Below are 12,651 nucleotides of genomic sequence, written 5' to 3'. Positions count from 1 at the left end.
CTGATGCTGCCAATTGGCCCAGTGGTGAGAATCTGCCTTCTTGACATTGAAGTACCATCAAAGCGCGCTAACCCGAGCCCCAAAAAGCTCCCGACCGATAGAGTGCACGCCGTACTGCAAGAAGCACGACTGCGCAGGCGCCTAGACCGGGAGCGGAAGCGGAAGTCCTGGTGCTTCGCAGGACAATGGCGGGAGCGGTATCCATGCGCGGCAGGGAGGACGCAGAGCCTAACTCTACAGCGACCCCGTGCGGGTGTGTGAAGCCGGCTCTGGAGACAGGTAACTTCCAAGACCCTGGCCGTTCTGAACACAAAAGTAACCCAGACTCAAGAAGCCGACTTTATTGCACAGAGGGACGCAAACAGCGAGAGCTTACATCTATGTGCGTTAGTAATTGTGCCGCCAGACGTCACGTGATGACTCAGCCACGTGAGTGATGCTTTTGTGGCGAGTGGAGTTACGTGCACCACCTGTGTGCTCGTAGTGTTGAATCGTCTTCCTCTGAGGGAGTTCTGACTCCTATGGAGGGAGCCCTTTGGTGCGGTAGTTAGAGCACTTAGCTAGTAACGGAAACGTTGGCCCTTTAAACTCACCTGCAGCTCCTTTGGAGAAGGATTACAGCCTTGGAAATCCTGTGGGGCGATACTGCAGTCAGACTGTAGCGAGGCAGTTGCTTTCCAAGACAGGCTCTTTCTCCCACTAGAAAAGATGACAAAAAGCATTTAATGTAAGCAAGACATAGCCTTTGCATAGCAAGAGACATAACCTTTGCAAAGGGAAAGACATGGAGCATTTCTGCTGGGGGTACATGCTACTTCAAACAGTTGGCAGAATTTTCTAAAACTCTGAGGAGGTGGAATTTCAGTTTATCAGGGGTCTCCGGTAGCCTATTGGGTAAGAAGCTGCGTTGCAATCTCAAAGGCATGAGATTTGAATCCACCAGCTGTTCCGCGGAGAAGCATGGCAGTCTCCTCCCATGTGGTTAACAGCCTATGAAATCCCGCTAGAAGGTCAACTATTAGTTGATTCTGACTCTATAGCACACAATTTACTAGCAGGAAAAGAACATCAAGATTATTTGTGGAAAGAAGTAGGGCTTCTGCACTGGCCCATAGGGGAGGGATTACGGTAATTGGGTGCGTGCCCAGTGGGTCCTGTGTCTGAGTGAATTTCAGCTAAGTCTGTAATTATGGGCAAGGGTTAATTCTTGGTTACTAGTAGAGCTTTTGAGCTTATTTTAGAAACTTATTTGGTTGGCCTGCTTTGCTCTGGGCGTAGGTTACCGTTTGTTGTTAGGTGCTATCTAGTGGACTAGTAGCGACTCTAAGAACAACAGGTGTGAACCATGCCCTAATCTGCACCATCCTCACATCTCTTACATCTCTAGGTTGACACAGTAACTAACCCAGTGCGCCTGAGCATGACAGAGATAGTCAAGTTTCCATTGAAACCAGAATTTTATCCGATGCTAGCAAACACTAGAAGTTACAAGTTTATGACCTTGATGCAAATAGCAGGATGTCAGGAGACATTGAGGAGTTTGGTCCCAGTCCTCAAGACAGGGTCTCTGAGTCAGAATCGTTCAGCAGCGGTGGGGTTTGCCTCCTAGAGGAGAAATAGGAGCTTGCCTTGTGCAATTTTAAGGAAAACGCAAAACTCAGTGCCCTGTTAAGTGGCTTCTGACTCACAGTAGCCCCTCATTAGACTTCCAAGGCTATAAATGGTGGTGGGAGGAGATTGCCCATCTTACTTCCTAAGAGACACTGGTGGATTCAGAGCACCTGAGACTCTCAGCCTTTGGGTGAACCCTGTACCTTGCTATGACTTTGTTAGGTGTCCTCATTGAGTGTGACTCTGATGCTGTGAACAGCCATCCTGAACCAAGCCCTATCTTGTGCCTTCCTCATCATCTCTGACACACTAGAGTCCATGTATCCATCTTCATTGGGAACCTTCCTCTCCTTCACTGACCCTCCCTCTTTCCAATCAGGAGTCCCTTTCCAACGAATAGTCTCCCCTAGCTACATGTCCAAAGTATGATATCAGAACTTCACCATCCTTGCCTCCAAGGAGCACTCTGGCTGTACCTTTTCCAAGACCTATCTGGCTCGTGCTTTTGGCAGTCCACAGGATATTCAGTACTAAATTTCATAAGCGAAGCATCTTTTACAGAAGGAAATAAGGGGAGAAAGGGAGAGTTTTGAGGTAGGAAATAAGTTTCAAGCTAGATACAGAGCGTGAGATTCTCTACGTCTAAATAACTATAAAGGAGGAGGAGTCCTGGGTGTGTGATTGTTAAGTGTTCTGTTGCTAACCCATCAGCGACTATCCAGGAGAAAGAGGAGGCAGTCTGCTTTCATAAGATTTACAATCTTGTAAACCCTGTGGAGCAGTTCTGCTTTGTCCTATCGGATTACTAGGAGCCTACAACATCTGCAGCATATGGAGGGGGAGGTGTGCCCCTGGGTGACAAACAGTTACTAGCTCCACTTCTCGTTGAGATGCTGATTGTTAGAAAAACCTCAGACTGATTTTGAAAAGGTCAAGGCCTTGAAAACCTTAGATAATTCTGTTTTCTCATCCCGTGAATCTGAATCAACTAGAGAACGACTATGTGTAATAGTAATGTGGTGGGGATAGAGACCAGTATGTTAATTTTTAAAATTTTCATTTTAGAGGAAGTAAATAAAGACAACTTGCCATTACTCAGTAAAAGTCTCTGTTGCTATCTTGGTATCTGCCTTTTTGTGTCTGTATGTATGTGTGTTTACCTATCACTTTATTCAAAGTTACAAGTGTAGCACCTATTCTACCTATGTTATTTGCTGCTGTGCAGCTGATTCCAACTCATAGAAACCCTCATAACGCATAGCTGACCCTTCTGAGAGTTTTCAGAGGCAGGAGATTGCATCGGAGGAGATTGCCCATCTTTCTCCCTCAGAGTGGCTGGTGAATTTGAAATGCGTACCTTTGAGTTGATAGTGCAACTCCTTACCACTAAGCCGCCAGAGTGTCCTGTTGTTTTGTGCCATTTGAGTCTGCCGATTTTTAGAGACAGTAAATTGCACAAGGGAGATTGTCTATCCTTCTCTCGCAGAGCAGCTGGTGGATTCGAGCCATGTGCGCCTTTGGGATTGTAACACAGCTTCTTATCGTTAGGTTGCCAGAGCTCCCTAAGTAACAGAGTAGAACTGAACAGCTTTGGTAGGGTTTCAGTAGCTGTAAATCTTTGTATGAGCGAACAGCCTCATCTTTCTTGGGTGGAAGTTTGCATTGCTTAACACATTATGCCACCAGGTCTGTAAGAGTCATAATACCAAAAATCCTGTCAGTGAGTTAATGAAAAAATTCAAACTGACTAAATAACATAATCACCACAATGCAGCTAGGATAGTGTTGCGGCTATATTTGTGTGTTTTTTTATGGTCTCATCTTCAAATTTGTACATCCTGTATAAAATATGAATGTTTCCCAAATAAACTATGAATGTTCCCTTTATAATATATGAATGTTTCAGAGAAGAAACTCCAAATAGGAAGAGGTTAACCTATTCAAAGGATAACAAATAATGGTTTAACTGGACAACTTTAAAATTAGTATAGATGACAATCTTTTGCTATATTTTAGTGATCCATCAAGAATGGGAGAATATTATACAGATTATATAACATTCTTGTCTGGCCTTGTTTTTTGGGGTGGATTTTTTTTTGTTTGTTTGATTTGGTTTTTAACGTCAGTTAAAACATGCATCTTAAATGGAAAAAAAAATTCAAACTCATTGCTGTCAAATGGAACCAACTCATAGCTAACCTTCAAGTGATTTTTTCCAAGGCTGTAAAGTTGCACAGGAAGAGATTGCTTGCTCATCTTTCTCTCAAGAAGCTGTTGGTGGATTTGAACCACGTGCCTTTGGGTTGGCATTGCATGCCTTATCACTAGGCCACCAGAGCTCCCTTTCTTAAACAAGTGCCTTTTCCATGAGATTGCTGAAAAGGACATTACTATGTGTCTGTAATGATAAGGCTATTTATATATCTTTATTAATAGCATAAAAATAATTTTTAGAGCAGTATATAGCACCTTATAGATATAAAAGCAATGAAATAAGTACATTCAAGATCCTTTGGTTCATGCTGTGATTAGTAATTTCTTATCCAATATTTCTTAGGTAATCTGTTGACAGAGCCAATTGGCTACTTGGAATCATGTTTCTCAGCCAAGAATGGCACCCCAAGGCAGCCATCCATTTGTAGCCTTTCAAGGGCTTGTTTGAAGATAAGAAAGAGCATCTTTAATAATCCTGAACACTCCTTGATGGGCCTAGATCAGTTTTCTCATGTCTGGTAAGTTGTTTTAGAGTTAAAAATGGTATTTGGACCACAGCTTGCCACTGAGTAAATAAAGTTCACAGGAGGCAGCCCCAGAGCTCGTCCTTATCTATGGCATGACATTCTTAGATTTTGTTCCTGCATTTGTCAGCATGACTTGGACCCCCTCAGGGAAGCTCAGGACCCACTCAGACACCTGCATGTTCCATTGGCAGTTGGTTCCAATTGTGATGAATGCTCTGTCGCGCTGAAATCTGTTTCCTTCTCATCTCTTCCTGTGGATCATTATTCTGTCCTCTGGGCCAGGGCTCCGATCTGTGGCCTGCAGACCAAATCTGGCCCATTGTCCTTGGAACACAGTTACGCCATCTTCTTTGTATATCAACTATGGCTGCTTTTGTACTTTGATCAGAAGAGTTAGTTATAGCAGAGATTGGTTGGTCCCGAAAGCCAAAAATAGTTAGTTTGACCATTTGCATAAAAAGTTTGCACACTCCTGCTCTAGACCCATGAAGTCTTAAGTTTATTCTTTCTAAAATGCCAGCGAGACCTTAGAAATCTGGATTTTTTAAAAAAAAATTTTTTTATTTTTTGTGTGTTTACCATCAAATCGAATCTGACAGGTACAGGAGGAGACTGCCCCTCCTTCTCCAGCAGAGCATCTGGTGGATTCAAACCATGTACCTCTGGGATTGCAGTGCAGCTATATTATTTTTTTTTATAAAAAGCTATGGCAAGGGAGCTCTGGTGGCCTTGTAGCAAGAAGCTGCACTGAAACCCCAGAGGTATGTGGTTCAAATCCACCAGATGCTCTGCTGGAGAAGGAGGGGCAGTCTCCTGTACCAGTCAGATCCAATTTGACAGTGTGTACACACACACACACACACACACACACACACACACACACACATTTTAAAAAACCCTGTTATGGCACAGTTGTAAAAGTACAGGAGTGCTAACTAAACCATAACAGTTCTAACCTGTTAACTGCTCTGTGGAAGAAATATAAGCAGTCTGCTTTCGTAAAGATTTGCATCCTTAGAATCCCTCTGGGTCAGTTTTACTCTATTCTAAAGGGTCAGAACATGTTTTTGTTTCTTAACGGGGAAGCTGATCTCTGTTCATTTTTCCTCACTTCAGTCAGGAGGCTAAATTTGTCTTAAGTTTATTGATGAAGACCTAAAATTGTTTCTTTTTAAAATAGTTTTCTTTGTTTTTCTTTTTAGTTTGAAGACATGGGTAGAGTAGAAAGAATATGGATGTTCCTTACCTAGTTTGTACGATCTTGTTTGAATTGTGTACACTAAAAAAAAAATAATTGCTGGTGTACTAAGTGGATTTTGAAATATATGAAGATTCTTCCTGATCTCCCTTCCTCATTCCTTGTTCTCCCTCCCCACCTCCTAAGCATCTATTTTAACAGTTTAGGGTGATCCTGCTAAATAGTTTTTCTTTTAAATGTACGTAGAAGCGTAAATATACACATGCAATGTGGGTGTTTGTTTTTAAAAAAGGAATATGTTTTCTTAACTATATCATTGCAGGCCTTCATATTAGAAGCATTCTGTTTGATTTTGGCAGTTCCCTTCCCCTCACCAGTAAATGATAAAACAGCTTTTGCTCTTTTCTTATTCATTGGTTGGATTTCTATCCATTAGGATTTTGTTTGTTTTTCACAAAAATGGTCGTTTGAGCTGTAAGGCCAAAGTGCAGCCTCCTCGGCTAAATGGAGCGAAGACTGGTGTTTTTTCTACAAGGAGCCCTCATCGTCCCAATGCCATAGGACTGACCCTGGCCAGGCTGGAAAAAGTAGAAGGTAACCTATTTCAGGTCTGCTTTTAACTTGTTTTTCCTTCACCTGAAAAGAAGTCTTAAAAAACAAAGATAATATTCACCACTGGCTATTATTCTGACAGCCATCAAGAGTGAACCACCAGGCACTGAAGAAAATGATTAAAAAGAAATGCTGGCATTGAAAATGCTTTGACACATACTCTCCCAGGATGCTCACAATTTGTGTGTGTCATTGCATATCTTGAGAGCTCTTAGGATTTTATAACCATTAAATTAATAAATGAGAGTGATAAAAATGAGTGAGTTAAAAAATTAACACTCAGCCTGATAGAATGAGAGAAAGACAGGGAACATAGTTCAAAATAAGCAAGAAGACCAGGCTTACTGGTCTGAAGGTAACTTGTGGAACCATTGAGGCAGCAGCCCTGAGCCACCCATTTGGCTAGAACGGAAATCACCCTGTGAATCAACCTTGAGTCAAACGACAGGCTTATAAGGTGATCAGTAGCACCAGCCAGGAACACATACAAGAGCAAAGGGCAGCCTTTGTTCAGGGCTAAAGAAAGAAGGGCTAGAAAATGATGGATGGAAATGGAAACACAGGAGGAAGTGGGACGAGTGCTGTGACACTGCAAATTGCACTCAGTGTCATAGAGCATAATGTGTACACATTGTTAAATGGAAAATAAATTTGCTTTGTAAACTTTCACTCAGATGACAGCAAAAACCCATTGCTGTCAAACCGATTCCAACTCTTCACTGCTCCTCTGCCCACTTTCCGAGGCTGTAAGACTTTATAGGAGGACATTGTCCACCTTTCTCCCTAATGGGTTCAAGTTGCTGACCTTTTATTTAACAGCCTGACACATAATACTCTGCACCAACAATGCTCCCAATTGTGATAAAAATAAAATACATAATGCGTGTTAACAAGCTAAATGCACCAGTGCTCCAGGGCATTGCTCACTGTCCCGGATCAGAGTCTCTTCAAGCTGGTCATTCCTGCACCATGCACAAAGGTGCTCTAGGAGAGATGTGTACTTGAGTTACTCTGCAGGATCCCATCAGAAAGTTTGCTTATGCCTGGTGGAGCCAGAAAGACTTTCCAGAAGAGGTGACAGACACTTCAGGGCCTCAAAGAACAGTGGGAGTTTAACAGGTAAAGAAGAGGAGGGACTTCTAAACATAAAGGCACATGATGTTAATCTGGTTTGTAAGAGTGACAGTAAACTTGGTGAGGTATAAGCAGGCTGGGTCAGAAAGAAGATTTTTAGTATTATATCCTCATTAGGAGTTCTGGGGGCCTAGTAAACTGTGCTGCAATCCCGAAAGCATGCGGTTCGAGGCCACCAGCTGCTCTGAAGGAGACAGATGGGCAGTCTCCTTCTGTGCCATTAGCTGCCTCTGAAAACCTGCCAGAGGGTCAGCAATGGGTTGGTTCCGCCTGTACAGTACGCAACAACAACAGCGTATTCTTCTTAGTTGCAATATTCATTGTTACTGAATCTTCATAGAGAATATTTTTTTTCACCCTGTAGGTGGAGCGATTTACCTCTCTGGAATTGACATGATACATGGCACTCCTGTGCTGGACATTAAGCCCTACATAGCTGACTATGACTCACCGCAGAATTTGATTGAGCCTCTGGAAGACTTTAATTTACAAGATAACAAGCATAAGCCAAGAACTGTGTTTGGGTCCAGTTGCATGACTGGTAGGTGGGACCAGCAGCAGCTCACTGAGTGCGTTGAGCCACAGCCCTGCAGTAGCACTAAGGAGAAACCTAAATGTCCTGAAAACAGAGCTTCCCAAGGAGAACATGTGGAGCATGATGACACAGCAGACGCTCGGCCCTCCTCTGAGCCTGGAGAAGTGGCAGCAGGTTTGGGTTTAGAATCGAGACGAGATCAGAGTGTGGAAGAGCAAGTTGGCTCCCGTCATCTGGAGAAGAACTTTTCTGAGGGAGGTGCAGATAAGAGGTCAAAAAGACAGGAGGCAGCCATCCTACCAGGAGCCACTGTGGAGAGACAGCCTGGGGCCCTGCCCTGTCCTTTCCGAACTGCTCCTGAAGCCCACCACAGTGTGGTGCCCACCTGGGTGAGAGAGCCACCTGTGACCACGTTAGATGTTCGCTTCACCCCTCACGCCGAGCTGGACCTCAGGCGCCTCAGTTCAGGTAAGCTGAGTACCTTCAGTTTTTCATTTCCAAATGAAGGGTGAGCTTTTGCTGTGAGAGGAGCTTGGTGCATCTGAGTGCAGTCACGTGGAGTATTTGTCAGTGTTGGTCCTGTGGGTAAACGCAGCAGTGTAGGGTAATAGGTGATACCATCATCTGAGGTATGTTTCAGCAGCTATTTGTTCAGCACAGTTTGTTCCAGGCATGCAGGAGTGTTTGCTGAGAATGGCTGTAGCCTCATGAAGGCGTGTTATTTAGACCTGTTAAAGAGTTTTCAAACAAGTAGAATCTAAAAGTAAAATTATGCTTGTTTTATCTACCATCTATCAATACACTTGATGCCAGTAGTCAGGAGATCAAGGAGACATAATACACTGGGAAAGTCTGCAGTCAGGGACCTCACCAAATTGTTAAGGAGCAATGATGTCAGTTTGAGGACTAAGGTGTGGCTGATCCAGACCGTGGTCTTTTTAGTCAGTTGCTATGCTCCTGAGAGCTAGATAATGCATAAAGATAGCAGAAGAAGAAATGATACCTTTGAACTGTGTTGTTGGAGAAGAGTACTGAATATTGCATGGACTGCCAAAAGAACAAATAGCTATGGTCTTGGAGAAGGTGCAGCAGCCAGCGTGTCCTTAGAGGTTGGCGAAGCTTTGTCTCACATACTTTGGGCATGTTGCTATGAGAGGCTATTCTTTGGAGAAGGACATCATGCTTGGAAAAGTGGAGGGACTGCAAAAGATAGGAAAACTCTCAACCAGGTAGATTAACACAGTGACTGCAGCAATGGGCTTGGGTATGTCTGAGATTGTGAGGCTGGTACAGGATAGGACCAGATTCAGATCTGATGTTCATAGGGTCATTATGAGTTGTACTTGACAAAAAAATAATAAATTTTTAAAAAAATAGAGGGTGACTGATATGCCAAGCCACATGATGATTGCATAGGAGCAGAAGCCAAGAAACAAGGATCTTCCTCCCCAAGCTGACACAGAGAGAACGCCTTGCCCAAGAGCGAGCACGTTGAACTTCTAATCTCCTAAACTGAGAAAATAATATGTGCTTATTAAAGTTTTTGTTGTTGTTATGTGCTGTCTAGTTGCTTGCGACTCATAGCGACCCTATGTACAAGAGCTCTAAACTCTGGTCTGTCCTGTGCCAATCTGATTGTCTCTGACACACTCATCCCAACTGCCCCAGTCACCGAATCAATCCACCTCCCAGAGGGCCTTCCCCTCCACCCTCCCAAGCATGTTGTCCTTCTCCAAGGACCGGTCTCTCCTTACAACATGACCAAAGTATGTCAGACGAAGCCTCAGAATCCTTGCCTCCAAGGAGCAGCCCGGTTTAACCCTCTCCAGGATGAATCTGTTTGTTTTCTTAGCAGTTCTTGGTACCCTCAACACTCTTCTCTAACACCAAAGCTCAAAGGCATCAATTCTCCTATCCTCCCTGGTCATTGTCCAGCTTTCTGACGCATAACAAGTGATTGCAAAGACCATGGCCTGTACCAGACGCACCTTAGTCTCCAGAGACACACCATTGCTCTTCAGTACTTTATTAAAGTAAAAGAAAAAAAAAAGAGGGTGACTATGTTAGACCTCATTGAGGATGCCTCTGAGCAAAGGCCAGAGAGATGAAGGGCTGAGCCACACACGTGCTCAAGGAAAGGACGTGCTGGCTGGAGGCATAGCCAGTCACAGCTTGGAGTATGCATGGCACATACAGGCTGTGTGACTGTAGCTGACCGCGTGAGGACTGAGAGGCTATGGGGAACGGGAGGGGAGGTCAGGAGATGAGGTTCCTTGGGGTGTTCTAGGCTTTCCTTCTTACTTTGAAGAAGTAGAAAGCAGAAGAACTTGGTGTCATCATCCTCAGAGAGAAGGAGCCACCCCAGCAGTTAGATCCCAGCCCAGAGTGGGCCACAGGTGACTTCCAGTAGTGACTAAGTTTCCGAGCCCTTTTCCTCTCAGTTGGTGACATGGAGTTAACCATCTTCATGTGAAAGTTCAAGGCGATGAGACTGGACCTACATGACTTTGAGAGTTAACATTGTGTTCTTCTCATTGCAGATGGTGTTCAAACTGCATTTAAGTATTTTCAGTCAGCTGAGGAAGCAAAGCGTGCCATCGAGGCAGTGCTGTCGGCCGACCCTCGGTCCGTGTATCGGCGGAAGCTCTGCCAGGACAGGCTGTTCTATTTCACCGTAGACATCGCACACGTCACTTGCTGGTTTGGTGACGGCTTTGCAGAAGTTCTAAGGATCAAGCATGCGTCTGAGCCCGTCCACGTGCCTGACCCAGCAGAGTCCTTGGTGTCTCTGGGATCCTGAAGAGTCTCCACACTATAACTTGAAATTGACTTTTGGATGTAATTTGGGGATTTTCTGTGCAAGCCAATAATTGTTCTTTGTAGAAGGAAGCAGTATTTTATGACCTTACTGCTTTGATTGATTTGGGCAGCAATGATGATTTCTTTGAATAATTAGGTTTTTTGACGTGTTTTTTTTTAAATATATTAAGTTGCATTTATTCTTTGGTGCTTTATTTTTTAAAAGTTAATTTTGTTGTTGAAACTCTCAGACTCATTGCAGTGGAGTCAGAACCAACACACAGCTGACTCTTATAAGTCTTCACCAAAAAACATGTGTTTCAATAAACTTGACAGAGAGAGTTCAGAGCAACTGCTGTGAGCCTCTTGGTCTGTTATGAAGAATTCAAAGGGATACTGTTTCTTTGAGTTCTGAAAGAAGCTGATGTTCCTGGGATGTGATGAGACGAAGCAGAGACAGCTGGTGCAGGGAATCTCAAGTGAAGGGTTCAAGTCAACATTCCCATTGGTTTCATGTCTGAAAAAGCCTCACCTCTATTTTATTCTAAATTGCAATAATCTTTGTTGTTGTTGAATATGGGCAAGTCGGAACTGACCTATATGCTACCCTCCAGCAGGTTCGCAGAGGCAATAATCACACAAGAAAGTGCCCATCCCATGGACCAACTGGTGGATTTGAACCATGTGCCTTCGGGTACAGTTTCTTACCACTAACTAGACCACCAGAGCTCCTTATAACCTTTTCAAATTAACAACTCAAAATTAAATAGCTTTAGCAATCTTTATGATTAGACTAAGCTCTTATTTCAGAGACTAGGACATACATACATTTGATACTGCTTTAATCCTAACACCAAAAGAGTGACATTTCTTTGGATGACTGTATCAGAAAAGGAGCCTTTATAAAACAGTTCTTGGTTCATGTCGTATTTATGTGTTCTATGCCTTGCTTGACAACTTACTGCTAGCTTCCATCCAGTTGAGTCCCAGTGGTAATGACTGTAACAGAATGAAACCTTCCAGCTCTGCCCTTCTCACTGCTGTACTGAAGCCCACTGCTGCAGTTACCATGTCAGTCCATCTGGTGGACGGTTTTTCTTTTTCACTGAGCCTCTGTTTTTCAAGCATGATATCCCTCTGTAGGACCTAGTCTGTCCTGATGTTATGTACCATCGAGTCACCTGTGATTCATAGAGGACATGTACAACAGCTCTGAAGCCTGCCCTGTCCCGTGCCAGTCTTACTCTAACACACTTACCCTATTGCCCCATTTACTGTTTCAGTCATCTCATCCAGGGTCTTCCTCTCCTGCACTGTCCCTTCACCCTTCCAAGCAGGATGTTCTTCTCCAAGGACTGGTTTCTTCTGGCCATGTGCCCAAAATATGTGAGACGAAGCTTCAAAACTCTAGCCTCTAAGGAGAAACTTGGTTTCACCCTCTCCAAGACATACCTGTTTTCTTGGCAGTCCATAGTACGTTCAAGACTTCTCTAGCACCATAACTCAAAGACATCAATTCTTCTGTCATCTTTAGTCATCGTCCCGCTCTTATTCATAGCAAGAAATTGTAAAGACTATGACCTGAATCAGGTTCACCTTAGTCTCCAGACTGACATCATTGCTTCTCAATACTCTGGAGATGTTCCTGACAGCAGATTTTTCCAGTGCAATTTTTCTTCTGATTTTCTGATTGCTGGTGCCAAGAGTATTGAATGTTGAGCTGAGCAAGCTGTAATTGCTAACAACCTCAATCTCTTCTCCATCCATCATGGTGCTGCCAATTGGCTCAGTGGTGAGAACTTTTGTCTTCTTGATGTTGAGTTTCATATTCATATTGATGACAGTCCTTGGCCTTCTGCAGCAGGCACTTCAAGTCTTCAGTTTGAGCAAGCAAGGTTCTGTCCTGATAACATGTCTGAAAAGGTGAAATCTTACCCTCCTTGATTCCCAGGAACACTGGCTGCCCTCTTCCTTCAATACAGATTTATTTTGACAATTCCTAGGAAAATGACATCATGCTT

At 43.6% G+C, this 12,651-nt stretch overlaps 2 protein-coding genes across 2 annotated transcripts in view; both read left to right on the top strand.

The window, feature by feature from the left end:
* HEMGN (hemogen) overlaps positions 1-145 on the top strand; it is a 24,372-nt gene extending 24,227 nt beyond the window's left edge. The window contains exon 5 of the mRNA XM_006886964.1: positions 102-145. Within this exon, the coding sequence (XP_006887026.1) occupies positions 102-145 (44 nt within the window). The remainder of the gene's footprint in view (positions 1-101) is intronic.
* A 56-nt stretch (positions 146-201) lies between these two features.
* Positions 202-10,631, top strand: LOC102853444 (chromosome unknown open reading frame, human C9orf156). Its single transcript, XM_006886870.1, has 5 exons — positions 202-279; positions 4,169-4,343; positions 5,987-6,144; positions 7,661-8,299; positions 10,372-10,631. The coding sequence occupies exons 1-5, from the start codon at positions 204-206 to the stop codon at positions 10,629-10,631; spliced, it is 1,308 nt and encodes a 435-aa protein (XP_006886932.1). The 5' UTR covers positions 202-203.
* The last annotated feature ends 2,020 nt before the right edge of the window (positions 10,632-12,651 follow it).

This window comes from Elephantulus edwardii, unplaced genomic scaffold, assembly GCF_000299155.1.
Source record: "Elephantulus edwardii isolate Elephantulus edwardi_28Jun2011 unplaced genomic scaffold, EleEdw1.0 scaffold00052, whole genome shotgun sequence".
NCBI lineage: Eukaryota > Metazoa > Chordata > Mammalia > Macroscelidea > Macroscelididae > Elephantulus > Elephantulus edwardii.
This window is presented reverse-complemented; position numbering and strand designations above follow the sequence as displayed.